This window comes from Rhinolophus sinicus, chromosome 17, assembly GCF_057876585.1.
Source record: "Rhinolophus sinicus isolate RSI-liver-muscle chromosome 17, RSI-T2T, whole genome shotgun sequence".
Taxonomy (NCBI): Eukaryota; Metazoa; Chordata; class Mammalia; order Chiroptera; family Rhinolophidae; genus Rhinolophus; species Rhinolophus sinicus.
The window spans coordinates 209,961,942-209,985,418 of record NC_142517.1 but is presented as its reverse complement, the minus strand read 5'-3'; the positions used below and the strand labels follow the sequence as shown (position 1 = coordinate 209,985,418).

The following is a 23,477-nucleotide window of genomic DNA, read 5'->3' as shown; positions in this document are numbered from 1 at the left end:
GCCAGGACGTGGCTGTTGCGAGGGGCTGGGAGGGTGAGTGGGTCAGACACGGGGGACAAGGGATTTCAGGCAGGATTCCCGACAGTGTCTGAGCTAAAGAACCAGGGGACAGCTTCAGAGCACGATGGCATGAGGCCAGGGACGTTGTGTGGTGTAAGGGGCCTGCAAAGTTTGGATCAGGTGATGGATGGGGCTGCGGGTGGGCGGAGCCTTCCGCCTTCAGAGAGAAGAGAGTCGTCTCTGGGGAATGACTTGAGCAAATCTGAGTTCAGTCCAAGATCTGTGTTGTGTGGACGGGTTTGGCAGTGCACTGTGGGTGAGGAAGTCACCCAGACAGGGAGGCCAGTTAGATCCAGCTGGACGCAGCAGTGAGACCAGCACTCAGGACAAGACGAGGTCCTACCCAAGGACAAGTGTGGGCCAGGGTCTGAGCCTCCCCAGAGCTTGCATCCAGCCTCATAGGAGATTGCATCTAATATCAAACATTCACAAGGCTGAGAGAGAAGCGAGTGAGTTCTTTACCTTGTTTTTTCCTGCGAAAGTGAAGGAGGAATAAGCGTACGTCCCTCTGGTGGTAGAAAGAGCTGGGATCCTAGTCAGCAGTACAGTAACCTGCTACCTGCCTGCCCTCAGGCCCCAGCTCACAAAGACCCACGGTCACCCTTTCCCTTCCACCTCAGCCCCTCCTGGGGCCGCCTCCACCTGTACAAAAGTGTCCGAGAGTGACCTGCCCAAAACCCTCTCCTCTCGACCCCAGAGCAGCGGGGAGAGGTCCCCTGGCACTCCGTTAGTGAAAAGTCTAAGGATTCATGAACATCCCTGTGGTGTTTTGAGCTGTTTGAACCTGGAGACAATGGGAAGGCAGTTTGGGGTGTGAGCTTGTAGGTTTCAATGTGCCTGCTTGGATTTTGATCGTGGGGATAGAGGCGTGAGAAAAAACTAGGGCTGTCATGATTGATCTCTGTAACGTACAGAAGAACACTTTAAAATAAAATAACTGTGTCTAGTCATCTTGCATTCATTTGATCAGGGAACTTTACAAACAATGTAACATTTAAAATATGAAGGGTTTCAATTTCTTATCTGGACTGATCTGGGGACCCACTGTACTCAGATGCTGATGAACAAAAGAAAACTGATCAGTCCAGGAATTTTAATCTTGGTTTTGGGGCTAGTGGAAGGGAAAACGTCAGAGCACCATGAACACCTTCAAAGATGAGCTTCTAAAACTTAGTTTTTCATCCATCAGCGAGAAAGTAAACTTCTGTCTAAACTTTGCACCTTATACAAAACCTAACTCAAAATGGATCATGGATTTAAAGGGAAAACTATTTAAACCTCTAGAGAAAAACACAGGGGGAAAAGTCTTCAGGGTCTAGGAACAGGCAAAGAGTTCTTAGAATTGACACCGAAAGCACAATCCACAAAAGAAAAGTCTAATAAATTGGTCTTCTTCAAAATAAAAAACTTTTGCTCTGTAAACACCCTGTGAAAAGGATGAAAAGACGAGCTATAGACTGGGACAAAATATTTGCAAACTATCTATCTGACAAAAGACTTGCATCTAGAATATATAAAGAACTCTCAAAATTCAACAGTAAAAGCAAGAAAATTAGTCTTTCTTTCGCATCTCAGTTTTAAATCCATCCCCAACAGTATTAAGGAGTACCGATGAGGAGATTCTCTGCCAAGAGTACTTTAATAGATGATAATGCTAGTGCTGGACAATGCCTTTTTCTGCAAACCAATAGCAATGCCTGCAAATGTGCTTTCAATATCAACGTAATTTCATTGGCCTCACAGTTGGCTGTGTGTACCTCACATTAGCTTTAGAAATACAGAAAAAGCATTATGCAATCCATTCTTACAACTCTTGTTTTCCTTTGGTATTTTTCAAGCCATGTATGACACCATTTGGAACTATTTTAAATGGTTTTGACATGTCGTCATCATGTGGATAGTGCAGAGCTGTCTCTAAATGTACTCCAGCCATCAAATGACTTGACTGAGTGCTCAATTCTTCTGGAAAGACCCTGGTTCCTACATATACAGCACGATTAGCTTTCAAAGCTGTAGTTTGTGTGCCAGTGTCCCTTGGCTGTTTCTGTGACCACAGCGCCTCTTCTCCAACCCCCTTGGCCCAAGGAGTTGCTTCATATTAAGCTGTTGCGCCAGCCACATTCTTCCCTTCTTTTAGGGTATTTCAAACCAAAGTTAGCACTGCTTCACAAAGATGGGGAAGTGAGTGTCATGTGTCTGCAGAGCTTGTTATCAGGCGTATGATTCATCACAGGATGTACGTGTTGAGTTTCGATGTCCACTGAAGTGCAATGAGAGAGGACAGAGTGATGGGGCCATTGGCCCAGGGAACAAGAGCCCTGTGGGTAGACGCCCTGAACTTGCACGGAAACTTTATGTGAAAGTGCATTCCTCTGGGAAGAATGTGTGTGTTTCCTTCATGTTTTCAAGGATTCTTCTCCCTGAAAAGCTCAAAAACCACTGCACATGGGAAGAACACATTTGATTGTGTAGGAAGAGGTTTCATTAGATAAAGGTGGTGATGATGCAGCTGATTTTCTTCCTTCAGTTTTTAAAATTTTTATGGCATTGTTGTGATGGTGTCCTTTGTGCATTAAAGCAGCGTTTTTGCAAAACATGTGACATGGTTATACCATTAGCCAGCAAGAAAAGCCACAGGTGGGCTTGGCAGAGCTGCTGGTGAGCCAGCCCCCATCTTTCTGGGCATCCTGGCTGGCGTCTGCACAGAGCAGATCTTAAGTGATATTTATAACATTTGAATGAATGGAAGGGCTGGATGACCTAGGCTCCTGTTCCACCCTGAGACTCATTGGACTCACTGGGTGGCGACGTGGGCTAACTTAGGTCACCTGAAGGTAAGATGGACAGGAGCACTTGGGGGGCTCACGGCCAAGAAACATGGCAGGTGTGAGCTGGGCCTGGGGAGTTCTCAGGACCCAGGTCCACTAGGACCAGCTCCTCTGTCCATCTCCTTCTCAAAGAAGTCTGTATGGAGGCTGGGACCCCCCCCCCCCTTGTCCCCTCACTCCCAGCTGGCCAGTTCCTCTGTGTTTCCTGTCCCTGTGTGACTGCTGAGTGCGGCTGGCCAGCCCAGCTCCTGGGGGTCAGGCTATTCCCAGACGGGAGCTGCCCTCTGAACACTCTCAGCCACTTGGCTGAGCAGGCAATAGTGGGGGCAGTGATGGAGAAGTTTCCATCAGAAAGGGACGTGGTCAAGACAGACGCCATGATGGAATGCAGTGTAGTCGTGTGACCCTCACAGCAAAAGTCCACGGCAGCGGGAGTGACTTTGGATTTGAGATGGTGGATTGAAACCTCCTCGCGGCATTTTCCTTCCCAAGTAATTGCAAAATTAACAATACTAAGTGTTTAAGACAGCCACCAAAGAAAGGGATTTGTCTAATAAACTTTAAGGGCTATTGACCAAAGAAAGACCTATTGTTTAGAAAGAAAGCAAAAAATCGGCACCGTGCTTTCTCCTCCAGTTAAAAGCTGTCTCCCATAACTGCCAACTACGTCAGTACAACGGGGAAAGCTGCACCCTATTACGCCATGGGAGTGTCTGACATTTGCTCTCATTCTGTACTACCAGGCCTTGCAATGTTTTGTTCCCCTTGAGAACTTACTGTTTATTACAGAAGTAAAGTTGTAAAAACAGACCTATAAATCTCCTTTTTACTTACATGGCTTAAGCACCTAGTTAGGGACCAGGCAGTGAGCTGGTTTAGTATAGGGTACGAAAGATCAGCGAGGTGGAACCCTTCCCCACGGGGTCCCACGGACCAAGGGAGCAGTTAAGCCATGTACACAAGTAGCCAACAATCTGTACAGACGAACAGAGGCCAGGAAGTGTAAGTAAGTCCTACCGAGCAAGGGGAAAGTCTCTTTTACTGAAAGAATCCAGGAGGGCTTCACAAAGGAGGTAACAATTGCCTCAGACCTAAGCGGAGTTTTCTGCAAAAGAAGATGGGAACAGAATTCTGGTCAGAGAGGAGGCAGTCAACCCACTGCCCCCCAGCCCTTTCCCACACTCCAGCCAGAGTGGTGTCCCCTCAGCAGATCCATTCATGCCGGGCCCCTGCTCGGAACCCTGTGGTAGCTGCCTTGCTGGCAAACCACGTTCAAGCTCTGAGGAATGCAGCTCATGGGCCTTCCAAGGCCCGTCCCCCACCCCCAACCCCAGTGTCTTGTCTGTCTGCTCACCCTGCTGGCACCCTCTGCTGCACTGAACTTTCAGTTATCCACCCAACACGGCCTTCCCAGCTGAGACGTCACGCAGACGTTCCCTCTGCTGAAAATAGCCCCTCCCTACGGTCCCCTCCCCTGGACACCTCTCCTCCCCCTGCCCGTCCCCAGGAAGCCCCACTTACAGGGGCTCCAAGAGGACATCGGACAATCGAGTATCCAAAACAAAAAGGGCAACAAGGGTTAGTAACACATTGACTAAAAACACGTCAAAGACCTATGAGTCCTTAGTGATACCTGGAGCGAGGGTGAGAAAAGGCGTGTCTTTGAGACGACTGGTTGGTTACATTTCCACTCTCCATGAATTAGCTCTTTCCGCCAAGGATGCTTTATCCAGTGCTGGTCTTTTTCTTGCTGCTCACACAGGTTTTTCTCAAATGGCTGGGCCTCCCCGCAGCCAAAAATAAGCAGGAGCCAGCCCTGGGCACTGGGGGAGGGAAGGGGCTTCTTCACAGTGAGCTCTGGTCTCCTGTGGGTCCTGGAAGGCAGGGTGGGTGCCCTGCAGGCTTTGAGACCCCTGGTGTTTCTGGGTTCAAGTTCTCCTCCAGGATTTGCAGGGCAGGTGGCCTCCCACGAGGCTGCAGCGTTGGCTGCTTTGTGAGCTGTGGCTCCAGGCAGGCCTTCCCTGAAGCGAGGCGTCTCCTCCAACTCCCTGACTCCCTCCGTGAACTCTCATTTCACACTTCTTCCCTCCTGCCTGTATCGTGGGGCAACCTCCTGAGCCTGCAGACAGGGCTAAGTCTCCAGAACCATCCCTGCCCTGGATGGTGGGCACAGGCCCGGGAGGGCAGGCGAGGGCTGGACCTTCATTCCGTGAACTAGGAAAGGCTGTGTGTGCCTCCCCCAGCGACAGCCATTGCGGTGGATGCACCTTTCACTGGATGGTCTCGGCAGATACAATGTGCCTGCGATTAACCAAAGCATTCCTTTGCTTTAACAGGAAGAAGACGAGGGGTGGAAAATGTCACCGAGTGTTTTCCTTCATACGATGGAGGAAGGAAATAACGTATACAAAGGTCAGTTTAGGAAAATGTGTGCGACAGTGGACGTGTCACTTTGTCCAGCCAGCGTGACCTCTGGCCCTAGCACCCAGCCTCAGCTGGGAAGAATTAAGTTCCCCGGCCTGAGAGGCTGCATGCATGCCACTCACAGCCACGCGATCAACTGTCCGTCTCACTGCACAATTCCTCTGGGTGCCTTAACAGCATGCAATTGGTAAAAAAGCAAGATGCAGGTAGAAAGAGAGCATAATCTAAACCTCCATCGCGATTCTGAACCCCTAGTACCTCAGCGGACCGCTGTCATGCTGGGAATGACGGGAAAGGTATGTCCAGGGTTGTTTAAAGTAAGAAAACCAATACTGCATGTAAAACAGAATGTTCTAATCCCGCTGCACTAAGACATGTGCCCGAATGCTGACGCTGGAGTTCTTTGTCCGTTCAGCATAATTAGCATAGACACAATCTGGCTAGAACTGCAAGCCCATGAATTGCCCTTTGAGATATTTCCATGACAATTTACTGGGACAATTATCCAATTCCTTTGGGTCCACTCCACCCTCAGGATAAAGCCCAACATCAATGACCTGACCCCGTGACCCTGGTCATTAGTGCTATTCGGGAATTCCTGAGAAGCGCGGTCAGGACGGGAAGTAGAGTCCGTGTGTGCCTCCTTCCTGGTTCTGGTCAGCTCTGCTATGCTACTTGTGTCGTGCGCCACCTAAACTCCACGTACCTCTGGTGGCCAGGGCCCCACTCTGCATGGGATGCTGACCTGAGGCAGAAGTGCGGAGGGAACGAGGACTTCCAGGATGTGGCCCCTGCCCAAGGAGGTGGAAGGGGCACATTTTACCAGGCTGCAGCTGATAGGTGTCGAGGGTCCTGGCAGCGGCTAATTTACTGAAGTATCTGCAGGCCGCTCTTCTCCGTGACGCATCTCTTAACCTGTGCCACGCTACGCAGTGCATGCTGGTTACCGAGCTCCATACTCCGTGGAAAGGAGCAGGTGCTACTAGGTGCCTGAGACATGTGACGCTTTGTCTTTTCCACGCCCCTCTCAGTCTTCACAACAGCCAGGTCCAGTGAGCGTCACTGTCCCCCTACCAACAGCGACTGACATTCCAGTCCGACAATGTATCCACCGTGCAACCAACTTGGTGGAGAAATCACTATCAAAAATGCCCATTCACTCACATATTCATTCAACAACCATTGTCTGTCTCCAGTTTGCCAGGTGCGATGCCAGCCTGGGGGTACAAGGTGGCACACACCATCAACACACTTGTGATATACCTGGTGTGGTGCAGTGAATGTGGTGGGGACAGTGGCATACGTTGGGTGGCTTGTGTAAGTTAGGCTGGCAGCAGCAACAGCTCGTGGTCCCAGCTAGGAGTTGCAGTGATGCACCGGCGGGGTCACAGGCCTGGCGGTGGGGGCAGCCGGCACTCAGGTGTGTGTCCGCAACCATAGCTTGGTTGTTAAGATAGTGCTTTGTACAACATTATCCCTTGGTCTGATGACAGCCCTCATTTGGTTCATTTTCTACACCTTCCAGTGCATCACATAATTGACCAGTTCACTTTCTTCTGAAGACCTCGCTCTTGGTGCCGTCAGCTGTCATCCTTGGAGCTCCCTTTGCCTTTCCTGACTGTCACGCCCTCATTTTGGTGGAGCCCATCCTCCAGGATGTCCTGAGAAGGGGCTACCACAGGGGAGCCTTAGGTGCCACATACACCTAGATATTGTTCTCTACCACTCACACGCAGGTGACAAGTTCCCCCAGGGCTTGGAAGGCCTGGCTCCCTTCTCCTCTGATGGAACTATGGAGAAAGGAAGGAAGGTGGGAGAGAGCAAAATCCTCACCTACTGTAATGGGCAGCCAGGAGCTCGTGTCTAAAACTGGTAAATGAACAAGTAACAATGTAAGCATGTTACTTAGACACGAGGAGAAGAGCAAAGAAACAGCTCAAAGCTCGTGGGTAGCTGGGTTACGTCACTCCCGCTCTCGTGGGCTCTGCTGGCTTCCTCCCATGAGTGAATCACTCCCACCTTGGGCCTTCGTACTTTCCATTCCTCTTGCCTGGAATGCTTGTCCCTGCATGCCTTCCCTGAGACACATGTGGGATAAGAGTCTCCCCGCCTGACCCTGTGTCCCACTCCTGACCCCGTTTGCTTACCTCCATCTGGCTTCCGTGTGTGTTCACTCTGTTCCTGCAGCAGACGCCAGGTCCATGAGGGCAGGCCTGCTATCTACCGGCCCCCTCTGACAGCAGTGCCCAGCCTGTAATCGGGCTCAAAAAAGTCATGAATTTAATAACTTATGAATAAAGTGTCATAAATTAGATAATGTATGAGTAAATCACATTGATACATCTGTCTGGATTTGTTCAGTGCATTTTCTTAATGAATTAATGAGTGAATGAATGAATGAGCAAACGTGAGAATGAATGTCATTGCGCAGTTTCCTGGAAGGCAGACAGATAATTTTGCATTGTAATCTTTTAATACTCTCTGACTTGAGTACAACGTGCATGCATTATTTTGATAAATGCAAAAATTAATTTTGGGGAAATCTAATGTTCCCACGGGAAGCCAAGTCTTACAACCACTGACCCCCCCCCCCCCAGGAAAGCCCTGGAGACTATTACCCTTTTGTGTAATATCTGTTTCTATTAAGGCTAAAAACCCACGCAGTGGTCCCCCGGAAACAGGAACAGGGACGAGTCATTTCCTTACTTCAAGGTTGTGCTGTTTCCTGCGTTACCGGCCAGGTCTTTGGTGACTTGAAGGAATTGGATGTCTTGTCTCAGAACTCTTTTCTTAAAAATCAGAGGTTTTCCTTTTCAAATGAAACATTAGCATTTTAATCACTGAGATGAAGCCCCCTCCCTGTCACCCCTCCAACGTGTGAAAGTGTGGTGGCCTGCTTTTCACAATCCGGATAAAGGCTTATTCTCTGCTGTAGGGGAGAGTGGGGCAGGGGTTGCCCTTTGAGGGCCATGAATAGCTTCCTGCATTTATAAATGTCCATGGAATTCCTGAAGGGATTGAGAAGTGCCCTGTGCAAAAGTGTCATGTGAAAAGCAAAGTCTCAGAGGGAAACAGAGTCCGTGTGAACGACCCAGGGCTGCGGTCTGCTCTGCTCTGCTTGTGAAATACACTTGCAGCACCAGAGGGGAAAGGTTTCGAGGTGCGGCGGCTTTTCTGTCACTACTCACTTCATGGCTTCCCTCTGTTGAGTCGTCCGTGTTCCTTTCACTATTAAATGCACAGCGTCCGATTGGGGTAAATCTATCTAGGGGGGAAATGAAATAACTTCAATTAGTTTTGCTTTAAAATACCTTCATGACACCCGTGAATTTTGCTGTTGGAGAAGATTTAGTCATCATACAAGGAGGAAAGGTGTTAGAAAAGAGTCGTTATTAGTAAATAGTACATTTTCATTTGTTACTGTTATTAGTTAATAGTATATTTACTATTAATAAATAGTAGACATGTAACTCTTTTATGGTATTTTTAGGGGGAAAGCTTACAATTTTATACACATAAAAAGAAGCATTACATTATTCCTACATTTCAAAGCTTTCCCCAGTTTAAACTTATATACATTTCAGCAAATGTACTGAAACAGCACAAACTAGCTGTCTTTGGCGTGCACACACCTTCCACGTAACCACAAATTCACTTTCTGGGGGGTTCAGGGCAAAGAATAAACTCAAATATTTATGACTTAAGGCAGTTTTCACACCGATGGGGTAATAATAGACACAATTTATGCAACGCATGTTTTTCATGCCCCGACTCTGACAAACAGGAAAGACCTGTCTGGCTGGCACTTACTCATGGGAATGGTTACTTAAAATAATAAAAATTTAGCCCCGGCTTTCCAGCTGTTTCTTGTGTGCCCACTCCTGCCACATGTGGCCCCCCATCAGCCTCTTTGGGGTCTTCTCTGCCTTGGCCTTCATACCTCAGTCCCAGGCTGGTCACCTGCCCTGTCTGGGTGATGATGCCCCTTGAACTTCTTTCTATCTTCCTGGCACAGACCACGGTCAGCCAGCAACTGGCATAGTCCTGCCTGGGCCACACTGCCCTCGGTGTGCTGGTGGGAGGCCAGTGAGCCTGAGAGCCCTTGCTGGACCTCAAGTCCAGACAGGCCGTGCCCCGGCTAGCCCTTCTGCTGAGCCAACAGTCCCACAGGAAGCGCGATGGGCCCGCCTGACCTGTGTGTAGCAAACAGCTTCCAGAAATCTCCATGCCAGCCAGCAGGAGCAGTGTCAGGGCCTTCAGCCCATGGCTTGCAGGCGCAACCCACACTTTTGGGAAACTGGAGCTGAGTCCCCAGACCCACCTTCCTGCACTTGTCCTGTGCTGTGGGGTCCCGACTCTCCTCACTCTAACAGGACACTCTCACTGGCCCTCAGGCCTCCATCTGCTACTTGGCTGACTTGTATCTGCCCTTTGGGCACAGTTGTTTCTAGAGCAGCCAATGTCCTGCGTGGTTCCTCTTCCCTCGGGAGGTAGATTCTTGATACTAGCGGAGGCCCCACCTGACCCCAAACCATGGATCTAGTGCCAGGCTCCACTGCCTGGGCAGAGAGGAGTCAGACAGCCAGGGCCCTGCAGACGGTTGTGCCACCCATTTGCCGGTTGGGCACAGAGTCTCCTTGCCATTTTGCTCTGTGTCTCCAGGAGCTGCAGCTTCTCCTGGATCGCACCCTGCCTTGTCCCTGGTCCTCCCACGCCACGCCTCTCCCCTTCTGCCACCCTCAGTCCTCTGTCATCCGTGTAGCTCCCATCTCCTTTCTCATTTGTTTGCCTGCATGACTCTCCAGGTACCTTCTCTACCCTCAGTCCTCATGGTTGAGACCCTGTAGCACCCAGACGTGGTTTCTGCCTGCGACTGTCTCCTCCTCTCTGTGTTGAGTTTAAGCTCCAGCCCTCCCCTTCTGAATCGGCTGTGTCAGGGCCATACTCCCAGCCAGTCTCAGGACCCGCATGCTGTGCTCGTGGGGGAGACCATGTTGAGAATCCTCCGGCCCATTCCTCACACCACCCCAGGCCACCCAGGCCACACAACCCCCGTCCTCCCAAGTCGCAGCCGTTGTCAGACGGAGATGGGGCAGCCTCTGCCTGGGCCCCATGGCTCTCAGTTGCCCTCCCAGGTGGTGGGAGTCACTGCCTTAGAATGGGTTCTCAGTCAAGCGGCCACGTGGGGCAGTGGTTGCCAGGTTTGGTTCCCACAAGTGTCCATCACATTCTGAGCACAGATTCCAGGAGATTTCCTTTCCCAAACCTGCGATCTTGTGTCTCGTGGGAGATCCCCCCAAGTCTCACTACCGTGATCCTGTTGGTCTGTACCTCAGCACACGTCCCGAGAAATGAACCTTCTCAGGATGTGTGCACCTTCTGAGAGATGAACTGTATTTCCATTTATTCCTGCGATACAGAATTCTCCTTATTTTCTCCAGGGTCACATTTCTCTCACCATCCTCCTAACTGCTGGGGTGAGGCAAAAAGGAAGTGTAAGATATGCATGACTTCTCAAACATCCAAAAAGTAACGCAATAATATAGCTGCTGGATTACAGGGAGGTAATGGGTACTCGTGTGTTCACTGCTGTCTTTTAATAGGGAGCCAAGGCAAACTCCTGGTGAGGTGAACTAACAACAGTATCTTTCATATTACAGTGAATCATTTGAATAATGGAAGTAATATAAAACATATTACAAAAATAGTCACCCCACAACTGTATAATTGTATAATCCCACAATTAATATGTTGGTTTTTACATGGTTATAATCATGTAGGAGACTACTCTTTGTATCATACTTTTTTATTTGGTATTTTCACATTAGCAGTTTCCTTCTCTATTTCTTAGATATTATACAGCACATTTCTTCCATTTGGGAAGTGGAAGAAAAGGATACATGAATCCCGTCAATCTCCAGCGTATTTTACTCACTTTCACTCCATGCAATAGGATAGAAAATTAAACTTGTGTTTTATCTTGCAACAACTGCTTTTGTTAATCTGCGTGTTGATGGAAATTTTCATTTTCCTTTTCCTTATCCTCCCGGAGCATAGACATATGGAAGAATAAAGATGAGTCAGGGAATTTCCCCCAGGACTATGACCGAGAAATGATCAAAGAAGAGAAACGGAAAGAACTGGAGTCAGAGATCAGGGTGCAGGTAATACATTTATTTCTACTAATAGCAGACCGTTCACTGTGGTGATGATGAATTTTAACAATTTCCTCTCAATAACCAGCCCAGAATTTAAGCTATGTTTAAATGTCGCAAAGAAAACACAAGGCATGCAGAGTCACTTAAAAAAGGTACGTCTTGTATTCACCTAGGTTGATGAGTTGATGAGACAGGAACTGAAAAACTTAAAACTAGCTGTGAACAGAGAAAAGGAACTTCCGGCCAAAACAAGAAAGAAGAAAGGAGGTAAAAATGTGAGTAGTGAATGAGCGTGCAGAGGGATGAGGCCGAGCGCAGATTCAAACCATGAGTCCGGCCGTGTGTCCATGAGTGCTGCCTGGCCGGCTCTGGCTGCCCCCAGGCGGCCTCAGGGGGAGTGCCTGCCTTTCGTGAATCTACCTTGTTTCACCATTTAGCTCTGTGAGTTGTGGGCTCATAACTGGCGTAAACTCAGCTGTCTGGGAATAACCTCCCCCACCTCTCATTCTCTCGTCACTGCAGGTTCCTATTACCCAGGCCCAAGGGATGAGAACCATGGGAAAAGCCAGTGCACGTGCCCCAAATGCTCCCCCCACCTCTCCCTATAGGTAAACGGGAAGGGTACAATATGCAAGTTCTTTATGAAGCAGGGAATCAGATGAATTGAATTTTAAATTGCCACCCTCCATCTCATGGTGGTTTAGAATAGCCAGTTGGATCCCAGTATTCAAAGTTCACTTATTAGGTCCCCATGAGATAGTAGGAAATACATATATTAGTCTCTAGCCCCAGTTCCTGGTACAGAGCTCCTGAAACCCTTGTAAATTTCTAAGGATAAGCACACTGGGAGCCTCTTGTTCTAACAAGGAGACTCTGGGTGGACCCTGCATGGCTCCTGGATGGGGCCTGGTGACCAGGAAGACCAAGCCATAATTAAAAGCTTTGAATTTTTGGCCACACCCCCCATTCCCTGGAGAGGGGAGAGGGGCTGGAAATGGAGTATACAGTTGATCATGCCTTCGTGAGGAGGCCTCCATAAAAATCCCAACAGTATGGAATTTGGAGAGCTTCCAGAATGGTGAATGTGCCCACATTCCAGGAGGATGACATACCCCAACTTCACGGGGACAAGCTCCTGCACTTGGGACCCTCCCAGACCTTGCCCTACATATCTCTTCCTCTGGCTGTTTGTCTCCGTCCTTTATAATATCCTTCAAAATACTGGTAAATGTAACTGTTTCCCTGAACATTGTGAGCCATTCTAACAAATTAATGGAGTCTTAGGAGGGCTTTGTGGGAACCTCCTATTTATAGCCAGTTGGTCTGAAGCGCCAATCTCGATGTCACAGTGTGGTATCGGGAGTGAGTCACAGCATCCAGTCACCACCCTTGCTGATTGCATACTCACCAAGCAACCTTCTGATGAGTTGTTATAATTTCGTGTTGATTTTTCTGTAAGAGGGAAGTCTACAGCGTCTGTTTCTCTTGACAATGACACTTCTCATTATAAATTAATCAACTTACATTACATTAATCAGCTGACATCCCCATGATGACAGCATTGGCCCTGCCTCTCAGAGGCCATCTCTGTCTTGAGTCCCCTCTTGTTGTAATCACAAAAACTTGTAGGATATCAGAGTACCTGGAGAAACCATGAAGATCCTGATGGTAAGAGTCTTCACTGACTCTAGTTTTTGCATTTCCCAGAGTGCTAGCGTATATTAATGAAAACACAAATGCCATATTTAAACAGAAACTTAGAATCTAATTTTAAAAGAAGCAAATGAACAAGACAAGGCTGCCCGCTTTCACCACTTTTATTCAACATAGTTCTGGAAGTTCTAGCCACAGCAATCAGACAAGAAAAAGAAGTAAAAGGCATCCAAATTGGAAAGGAGGAAGTAAAACTGTCATTATATGCAGATGATGTGATACTATATAGAGAGACCCCCAAAGACTCCACCAAAAGACTATTAGAAATGATCAATGAATTTAGTAAAGTAGCAGGATACAAAATTAATATTCAGAAATCAGTTGCATTTGTATACACCACTAATAAACTATCAGGAGAAATCAAGAAATCAATCCTATTTACAATTGCTTCAAAAACGATAAAATGCCTAGGAATAAATTTAACCAAAGAAGTAAAAGACCTGTACTCATAAAATTACAAGACACTGCAGAGCGAAATCAAAGAAGATACAAATAAATGGAAACACATACCATTTTCATGGATAGGAAGAATTAATATAGTTAAAATGTCAATACTACCTAAGGCAATATATAGATTCAACACAATTCCTCTCAAACTGCCAATGACATTTTTCTCAGAAATAGAACATATAATCCTAAAATTTATATGGAACCACAAAAGACCCTGAATAGCCACGGCAATCTTGAGAAATAAGAACAAAGTGGGAGGTATCACGCTACCCGACATCAAACCATACTATAAGCCTATAGTAATCAAAACAGCATGGTACTGGCATAAAAACAGACACATAGATCAATGGAACAGAATAGAGAGTCCAGAAATAAATCCATGCCTATATGGTAATTTAATCTATGACAGTGGAAGCAAGAATTTACATCGGGATAAAGACAGCCTATTTAATAAATGGTGCTGGGAAAACTGGACTTACACCTGCAAAAAGATGAAACTGGACCACCTCCTTATGAGAACAAATTCAAAATGGATTAAAGACTCAAATGTAAGACCTGAAACCATAAAACTCCTAGAAGAAAATATAGGAAGTAAATTTGCAGACATTACCCTGAGTAATATTTTTACTGATATATCCCCTTGGACAAGGGAAGTAAAAGAAAAAATAAACATATGGGATTACATCAAAGTTAAAAGTTTTTTCACAGCAAAGGAACCATCAATAAAACAAAAAAGCAGCCAACTGAATGGGAGAAGATATTTGTCAATGATATATCTGATAAGGGATTAATATCCAAAATTTATAAAGCACTCATTCAACTCATTCAACTCAACACAAAAAAAAAAAAAAAAAAAAAACAATTAAAAAATTGAGAGAAGACATGAAGAGACATTTCTCTGAAGAGGACATATAGATGTCCAGACATGGAAAAATGCTCAACCTCACTAATCATTAGAGAAATGCAAATAAAAACCGCAATGAGATAACACCTCACTCTGGTCAGAATGGCTATCGTCAATAAATCAACAAACAACAAGTGCTGCCGAGGATGTGGAGAAAAGGGATCCCTTGTGCACTGCTGGTGGGATTGCAGATTGGTGCAGCCACTATGGAAATCAGTACGGAGATATCTCAAGAAGCTGGAAATGGAACTACCTTATGATCCAGCAATTCCACTTTTAGGTATCTATCCAGAGAAACCCAAAACACTAATTCGAAAAAATATATGCACTCCTATGTTTATTGCAGCACTATTTACAATAGCCAAGACTTGGAAACAACCAAAATGCCCATAGGTAGAAACTGGATTAAGAAACTGTGGTACATTTATACAATGGAGTCTTTCTCAGCAATAAAGAAGAATGAAATCTTACCATCTGCAACATTGTGGATAGACATAGAGAACATTATGCTAAGTGAAATAAGTCAGTCGGAGAAAGACAAATACCATATGATCTCACTTATATGTGGAATCTAAAGAACTGAATAAATGAGCAAAGTAAACAAAAATGGTCTCAGAGACATAGAGGAAAAACTGATGGTTGCTAGATGGGAGGAGGGTGGGGATGAGGGAGAAAGGGAAAGGATTAGAAAGAATAGATTGGTAACCACAAGATTGCCATGGAGATATGACAGTTTGAGGAATATAATCAATAATGTAAAGATTTTGTAGGGTGTCAGATAGACACGTCTTATTAGGGAGAACACTTCATGGACGGTGTAGATGCTTGACCATTGCACTGTACACCTGAAGCTAAAACTGAATAATATTGTATGTCAACTATAATTTAATATATATATAGTCACGGGATGTGGAGTACAGCATAGGGAATAGAGTCAATGGAATTATAGTAGATATATAGGATGTCAGGGGGCAATAGACTGGGGGAGGGGGCTTATCACTTTGTGAGGGGTGAAATGTCTAACTATTACATTGTTTTGTACACCTGAGACTAATAATAAAAAAAAGAAGGAAAGAAAGAAACAAATAAACGTTCTACTGAAAAATACAGTATCAGAAATTAAGAACTCTTCTAACAGGTTTAACAAGAGCATGAAATCAGGTTGAACTCAATGACAGGTCAATAAGAAATCCAAACTGGAGCAAAGAACAAAGAATACAGAGACCAGAGCAGAGAATAATGACTTACTGCTGCTGACCAGTAGTGAGGCCCTGAGACCACAGGGAATCTGTCTGGACTTCCCTCACAGCAGCAGAAAAATTGGGAGAGTCTCAAATCAGTAACCTAAGCTCCCACCTTGAGGACCTAAAAAAAGACGACCAAAGAAAACAAAGTGAGCAGAAAGAAGAAAATCATAAAAGAAATTAGTGAAACTGAAAACAAACAACAACAAAAAAACAGAGAAAATCAATGAAACACAGCTGGCTTTTTGAAAATAATTAAAATTGATAAACCTCTAGTAAGACTGACAAAGGGAAAAAGAGAGAAGACACAAATGACCAATATCAGGAATGAAACGAGATATCACTACTGACTATAGGTATTAAAAGAATATTAAGGGAACATCACAAACTACCCTGCTCACATGATTTGACAACTTACACGAAATGGGCTCACTTCCTTCAAAACACAAACTACCACAATTTACCGAATATGAAATAGTTTGACTAGCCCTACAGCTATTAAGGAAGTTGAATTTGTATTGAAAACAATGCCCCAACTGGAATTTCCAGGCCTAGACGGTTTCATTGGAGAATTCTACCAAATGTTTAATTTGGTGACATGATTGTCTATTCAGAAAACCCCAAGGAATCTACAGAGTAACTCGTAGAAACTCCTAGCTTCATTCAGCAAGTTTGTAGGATACAAGGTGAACATACAGAAATCAATTGTATTGCTATATACTAACAATACGATTGTGCACCAAAATTGTGCAACAGATGTGCACCGAAATTTAAAATATCATTCAAAAATGATATCATTTAAAATCATTCAAAAATGAAATGCTTAGGTGTAAATCTAACAAAATATGTATAGGATTTGTGAGCTAAAACTACACAGTACTGATGAAAGAAATAAATGATCTAAATATATAGACATACCATGTTCATGGATTGGAAGACAAAAGATAGTAACGGCACCAATTCCTTCCACATGGATGTACAAGTTCTTACCAAAACCCCAGAAACATAGTTGATAGACATAGACAAGATTATGTGGAAATGTATGTAGAAAGACAGTGGAACTAGAATAGCTAAATCAGTTTATAGAAAGAGGAGTAAAGTGTAAAGGATCCATCTGCCAGATTTCAAAGCATATTGTACAGCTACGGTAATCAAGACTGTGGTATTGGTAGAGCGATGGACACGCAGATCAACGGAACAGAACACAGAGCCCAGAAACAGGCCCACACGAATTTGCCAGAGGATGGGAGAAACTAGATGACTTACACATTATTGGTGGAAGCAAAATGGTATCACTAACTACTCTGCAAAAAGTTTGGCATTTCTTGAAAAACAAACATGCAGTTACCATACAACCCAGCAACTGCACTCATGGCTTTTATTTCAAAAGAATGAAGACTTACAGAGAGAGAGAGAGAGAGAGAGAGAGAGAGAGATTGATTTATAGCACTTTAATCAATTCATAATAGCCCAAAACTGTAAACTGCAATCAAAAGGAATAAACTATTGATACATAAAACAATCTGTACAAATTTCCCGAGAGTTATGATGCATGAAAAGCAAAAAAGTTATATGATTCTGTTGATGTCACATTCGCAAAAGGACAAAACTATAGAGATAGAGAACAGATCAGTGACTTCAGGGGTGAAAGGTGGGGTGGTCGTGGCAGGGAAGTGAGTGCGCCTCTCAAAGGGCCGGTGGGACCTCTGGGTGGTAGAAATGCTCTGTGTCTTGGGTATGTCAGTGTCACTGTCGGTATTCTGATTGTGACCAGTAGTTCCGCAAGATGTCACCACTGGAAGAAACCTGGCAAAGGGTACACGGGAGTTCTCTGTGTTATTTCTTATAAATGCATGTGACTCTACCAGTATCTCAAGATTTTTAAAAATTAATTTTTACAACACGGAACGACACAAATGAAGTATAGCTGTGTGCCACCATAGACGTGCATCTTGCAATCAGAATATTGACTGAAAGAAGCCGGACATAAAAGGGTTTACAGTGTATAATTCCAGGCAACACAAATCTGCAGAGACGTCAGAGGGGTTGTCACCTACAGACGGGAAAGCAGCAGGTGAGAGAGTTCAGGGGGATGAAAACACGTCCTATATTTTGAACTGGGTGGTGGTTATGTGGTTATCTGTAAAAAGTCAATGTAGAAGTTAATCAGTCTGTCCATGGATATAGTTTACATAACCTATACTGCAATAAGAAGAATGAATGAATGAGGAAGTGAACATGGAGCAGAGAAAGAGAGTAGAGAGCTAAGAAAGGGCCCGGTGATCAGTGCTGTGTGGCAGTGGTCATGAGCCGCCTGAGGAGGCCTGAGACAGAAGGTGAGCTGGGAGAAGAAGGGGCCTTCCCTTCATTTCCAGGCCTTACCAGGCTGGAAAAACTTCATACACTGTGCTGAGGAATTTAAACTCCATCCTGTGGGCACTGGAAATTGTCAACAGAATGGTGAAGCGATCGGCCCTATTTTAAAAGATTTGGTGCCGGGTGCTAGAAGAGAGAGGTGACTGGGTACCAAAGTCACAGGCAGATTGATGGCCTGCACACACGACACTCACCCTTTGTAGCATCCTGTGCCAGAGCCCAGGAAAACAGAACCAGAATGCTCGGGGTTTCGCAGTGGTGACCTCCCTTCCTCTCTATCCAGGGACATGTCCCATAGCAACTTGGGGCTTTCCAGGCCAATTCCCACGTTCGTGAAAACACTGCTTTCTCACCACAACATATTCACGTACCAGGGTTCACTTCTCACCTCTCCTTTCCCACCGAGCACCACCGCCCAAATCCATCTTCCCTAGCTAATTTCCAGAGCTCATCCCCTTCTGGTGTTTTCTAAGTTGTTGGATATTTCCGTTTTCTTCCAGGAAAAGAAAGGGAAGAAAGGCAAAAAAGAGAAAAGAGGGAAAGACAAGGATCTGACGGCTGACAGGTGAGGAGTGTCCTTGTGTTGTTGTAATGCGCGTGAGAAGTGGCGGGGTGGGGTCACCCCAGAGGAGAGCATGGGACACAGCGTACGTCCTCGGCCATGGCCTGGCACAGGGGCCCCCTGTCTGGTACACCACACCCCCGTCATGCTCCAGGAGTGTCCTGGGAAAGGCTGGGCCTCTGTGCTGTCCTGTACAACAGGCACCGTCTTACACAGGAGGACACCAAGGCAGTGGGCCCAGAAGGCAGACACGGGCCCCCATCACTTCTCAGCTCATGTGACATTTTTTAGGGCTTAAAATGTATGGGGTTCTTAAGATGTAGCATCCTGACCAAACTTTTGAGGGAATGCTGAAACTCTGAGTTCCTCGAGGGTGGACTCAATTCATAGTGACCTTCACATCCTGGGGCCCAGCCCACCAAGCACTTCTAGAAGCTTGTTGAAGGGAGGGATGAGGTTTAGGCTCGTGAAGGGATATTCCGTTTCCTCCAGCTTCATTGGCTGGACTTCAATATTCATCAGTAATTTTAAATCCTCATTTTTTTTCAGTGCTTTTACCATTGGAAGTAAATAGTGCCCAGGGTTTCAAGGAATTTAATTAAAATCCCTAATACATGAATATCAGAGATGGTTTTGAAGGAATGCTTTTCTTCCCATGGGTTTTGCTCCCCGTGGGTCCCAGTGGTACATTCCTAAACTCTGAGAGAAGATCCATGAGACAGGAAGCCAGCCAGGATCTGTCCATGCAGAGAGGAGACCAGAGCATCCCAGAGCTCGTGCCCACGCCAGGAGCCCAGCCAACAACCTCTGGAAAGACAGCCCGACAGGGCGTGGGCTCTGGCTCTGCAGAGAAAAGGCTCCCACGGGGGATCGTAGAGGGAGGAGCTGCAGGTTCCCCGTTTGAGGTTCTGTTGTGTGGGGAAAGGTTTAGAATCAACATGCTGTGGCTGACTGCTGCCTAAGAGGGGCCTGGTAGGCATTCTGAGATTCAGGCGCCCAGTTCCTGAGGGAGGCCCCACCCACCTGCCCCCATCACGGACACCACCTGGGGGTACCAGGAGCTTCTTAGTCCCTTCCCTGGAGGAGGGTCCAGCCCGTGCATACTCACCGTGCCACAGGTGTCTTTTATAGCTTCTCTGTGCCGTTTTTCTCCTTTGTCCTTACATTAGTTCCAAAACTAAGTGTAGTCTTTCAGGAGAGAAGATCTCACTACGTGCCTTATCCAGTGACAAACCAGAGTTGGAACCACAGCTACCAACATGACCCTCCATGAGGTTAAAATCACTCATGTGTATTCTCTTGCACTAAAAGTATCGCTTTACTGAATAAAATGCTGCTTTAACAGTATAGATCACACACGTGTAGATGGTGGACAGCATCCATTAGACGCTGAATGTATTCTTGGCGTGTGCTTCTTTGCAGCTGAACTCTCAGAAATGGACTGTAAGCCATTCTCTAGTGACAGGGAGAGAGACCAGTAGTATTTTATTCACTTTCATGCCCCAAAGTACAGAAATACTTGGTCATCTGATTCCTAGAAGACTTCTTAGTTTAACTTTAAAGACTCCGTGTCACTAGACTAGAGCTAGTTCTGCCAAGACACTGACAGACAACTTCCGTTTCTGTCACCAAGTTAATATAAACCTTAACACCAGTATTTTCATTAAAGTTCAAGGTAGTTTTGAAGTTGAAAATGTTGTATTCCATGACAAAAGTTTATTCACTAGAAAGATCCAGTGAATCTTAATATATTGTTTTGATTATTTTACAGAACCTTCTTCTATTTTATGTTAATATTTTATGCATATATGATGTGTTTATAATAAATCAGTGTTCAAGCTAGAATACTACAGTCGACATTTCCTTGATATAGGTCAGATACTGTTATCCCAAATCCCATTACAATTGAAACTTTTTTTTTCTCAGCGGAAGATACACTATTTTAAATATGTTTAGCAGAATAACATTCTAGTCGGTCAAAGACTGATCATTGAATTAACATTTATCTCAATGGCATTTGGCTTGAACCTAACTGATATTCTTGAGTCTGTTTTAATCACACTAACCTGGATCTGGGAACAGCCAAAGAGCTGTTTAAATATAGTCGTGTTTACAATTCTTCAATCTAAAGAAAGACTCGGGTAGGACCAAAGCGTAAGGCTCCTACAAACGAAAAGGGAAAAGACAAAACATCTCAATGGATTGTGCCAAACAATATTTGAACTTGACCTATGTGAATTCCTGCAAGCCAAGCCCTAGTTGATTTCATTGGGAGTTTCATTCATCAAGTGGAATAGTAAGTATCTCCATTTTTTTCCCCTCAATTAGTATAAATTACCCGTGTGCTGGCTATACGCCCAAGGCCCTCTTAGAGAAGTGGTTTTGACATTTGTAAACACTATGGAAAAGGACAACATTCTCCTAAAAAATCATCACACTCACAGCTTTAGACGTTTTTGTCTTTCATGTTAGAATTATTTCCCCTATAAGCCTTTGTTCTTTATGCATATTTCTTTTAAACTAGTATGCTATTGGCTTAAAAGGAAATGTCAATTTCATGAAGGATTAATGATCTATATACTACGGCTTGCAGATGCTAACTGAATATATAATTATGAGCCCATTGCGTTACTATTATCGGGTAATTTCTAATTCACATTTGTGCCATCATGAAGACTGATGAAAGGGCAGCCTGCAGGAGTCATAGCTGGTCTCAGATGCCCAAAGAAACTATTCTTATGCATGGAAAACATCAGCTAGACATACACATGGATGAGTGAAAGTATTGTTTCGAAAAAGCCTAATTTATCCCCAAATTATAGAAATGCCTCAAAAATCTATTTAGATACAAATGTACTTTGAAATAGATCTAGTTAAAGTTCTCTGCATTTGCGCTGATGAACAGAAACGCTGCTGGTTTTGGGGTGTGTGCTCATGGAATTGATGGCCGCTCTTTCCCCAGGTCCATTGAATCTCTGTACAAGGAGCTGGTGGAGGAAGGGCTCCTGATCCAGTCTCTGAAAGTCAACCTCTCCGATTACATCGGTAAAGTACACAAGGAATAATGCACGTGTGTGGCACATATGTCACCCCTTGGGTTTTGAGGTCCCAACAGCTGGAAGTACGTTCCATTTGTGGTTTTGTCCAACCCAAAACCTGGCCCATCGTGGCTTGTAGTGTGTGTTGGATTGAATTGATTTGAATTTGTTCTGTGCTATGAACAAATGGGTCCAGCTGTCTCCCCTAATGTGGTAGAAGCAGGTTTTCGAACCTACTAGCAAGGTTCTTTCTGGCACAAGGTGAATCCTGTTTACCTAAATGCCCAGGGGGTAGCACCTGCTGCCTCCACAGCTCAGTCCTGCTGGAAGGAGTTCCTTCCAGAAGGGGCCACCACGGAAGTAGTTGGGAAGAAGGTAGTGGGGACATTTGCTGTGTTTTTCTTTTATTTTTTGAAAAATAAGATGACCTGAAAACACACTTAAAGCTTAAAACTCTTCATAATCCTACCACCGTAATCAGCTATCATTTTCACTTTCCTGCATCTATAATGGACATGGACATTCTCCTACTAACCACAAAAAGATAATCACACTCAGAAAATTCAACATTAATATGATGCTATTAGTTAAAATCGAATTAATCATCAATTTCCCCACTATCCTAATAATGTTTTTGATAAATGTTTGTCTTTCTCAATCCAAAATTCAGTCAAAGACCCTGGATATGATGGTCATATCTTTTTAGTCGCTTTTCACTCCCTTAATTCAGGACAATTGTCAGCATTTTCAGTCTTTCACAATGTTGACATTTTTAAATAGTCTGAACTGTTTTACAGACTGTCCTTCAACTGAATTGGTTTGACCGTTTTCTCATGACTTGATTCAGGTTAAACATCTTTGACAGGAAAACTACACAGGTGATATTGTGTCCTCAGCATTTCACACTGGGGACACATGATGCCACTGTGTCCCATCTCTGTTGATGTTAAGTTTAATCACTGGTGAAGGCGCTATTCCCCAGATTTCCTCTTGTAAAGTTTCGTGTTCCTCTTTGTCATTAATGGATAATCTTGGGTGGGGGTCAGGTACTTTGAGGGTCTGGAGAGTCTGTTTTCAGGCATCTGAAAGGTCTCAGCATCGCTGATGATTTTCGCCTGCGTGGATGATTGTTGTGGTGGTTGTAAGATAGGGTGTTCTCTTTCTATCACCCCTTCCATATATTTATTAGGTACCATTCTTCTAGAAAGAGATTTCCCTCCTTTGAAAAGTGTTGCAGTATCAGTGTGGACGAATGGATTGTCTCTTTTTTTTATCGTGTTATAATCCCTTTTCACCTTATTCATTTTGATGTTTACATTGACCCAACATGAGCCTGTGGGAGGAAGAATGCTGACATTTCCCTTTGATCAAAACAAATGATTACTTTAATCCCCTTGAAAGAAAGCCACATTTCCTTGTTGAGGGCTTGGACGAGCCTCCGTATTTTCTAACACTGTAAGAATTTTGCCAGACTATATGTTGAAATATGTGTTGGGTTTATATTTATCTTATGTGTTTCTTGTCCAAGTATTATAGGATTTTCTTGTGGATTCCTTTGATTCTGTTTTGTTAATTCTGTTAATATTGCAAAAGTCACATTTTTCACAGAACCTCTTGTGCTTGGGACCTCTGAGTTCTCTTCTTGTCGGCTTTCTCCTTCCATATTATGTCTGTTTTGTTCATGAGTGGATTCCCACTGCTTAGTGTGGCACCTGGCACA

General features: G+C 45.0%; 1 protein-coding gene across 1 annotated transcript in view; it reads left to right on the top strand.

Moving 5' to 3' along the window:
- The window catches only part of DRC11 (dynein regulatory complex subunit 11), a 136,211-nt gene that overhangs the window by 71,010 nt on the left and 41,724 nt on the right, over positions 1-23,477 (top strand). The window contains exons 9-13 of the mRNA XM_019740868.3: positions 5,225-5,300; positions 11,370-11,476; positions 11,644-11,745; positions 18,658-18,722; positions 21,682-21,764. Coding sequence (XP_019596427.3) covers positions 5,225-5,300; positions 11,370-11,476; positions 11,644-11,745; positions 18,658-18,722; positions 21,682-21,764 — 433 coding nt within the window. The remainder of the gene's footprint in view (positions 1-5,224; positions 5,301-11,369; positions 11,477-11,643; positions 11,746-18,657; positions 18,723-21,681; positions 21,765-23,477) is intronic.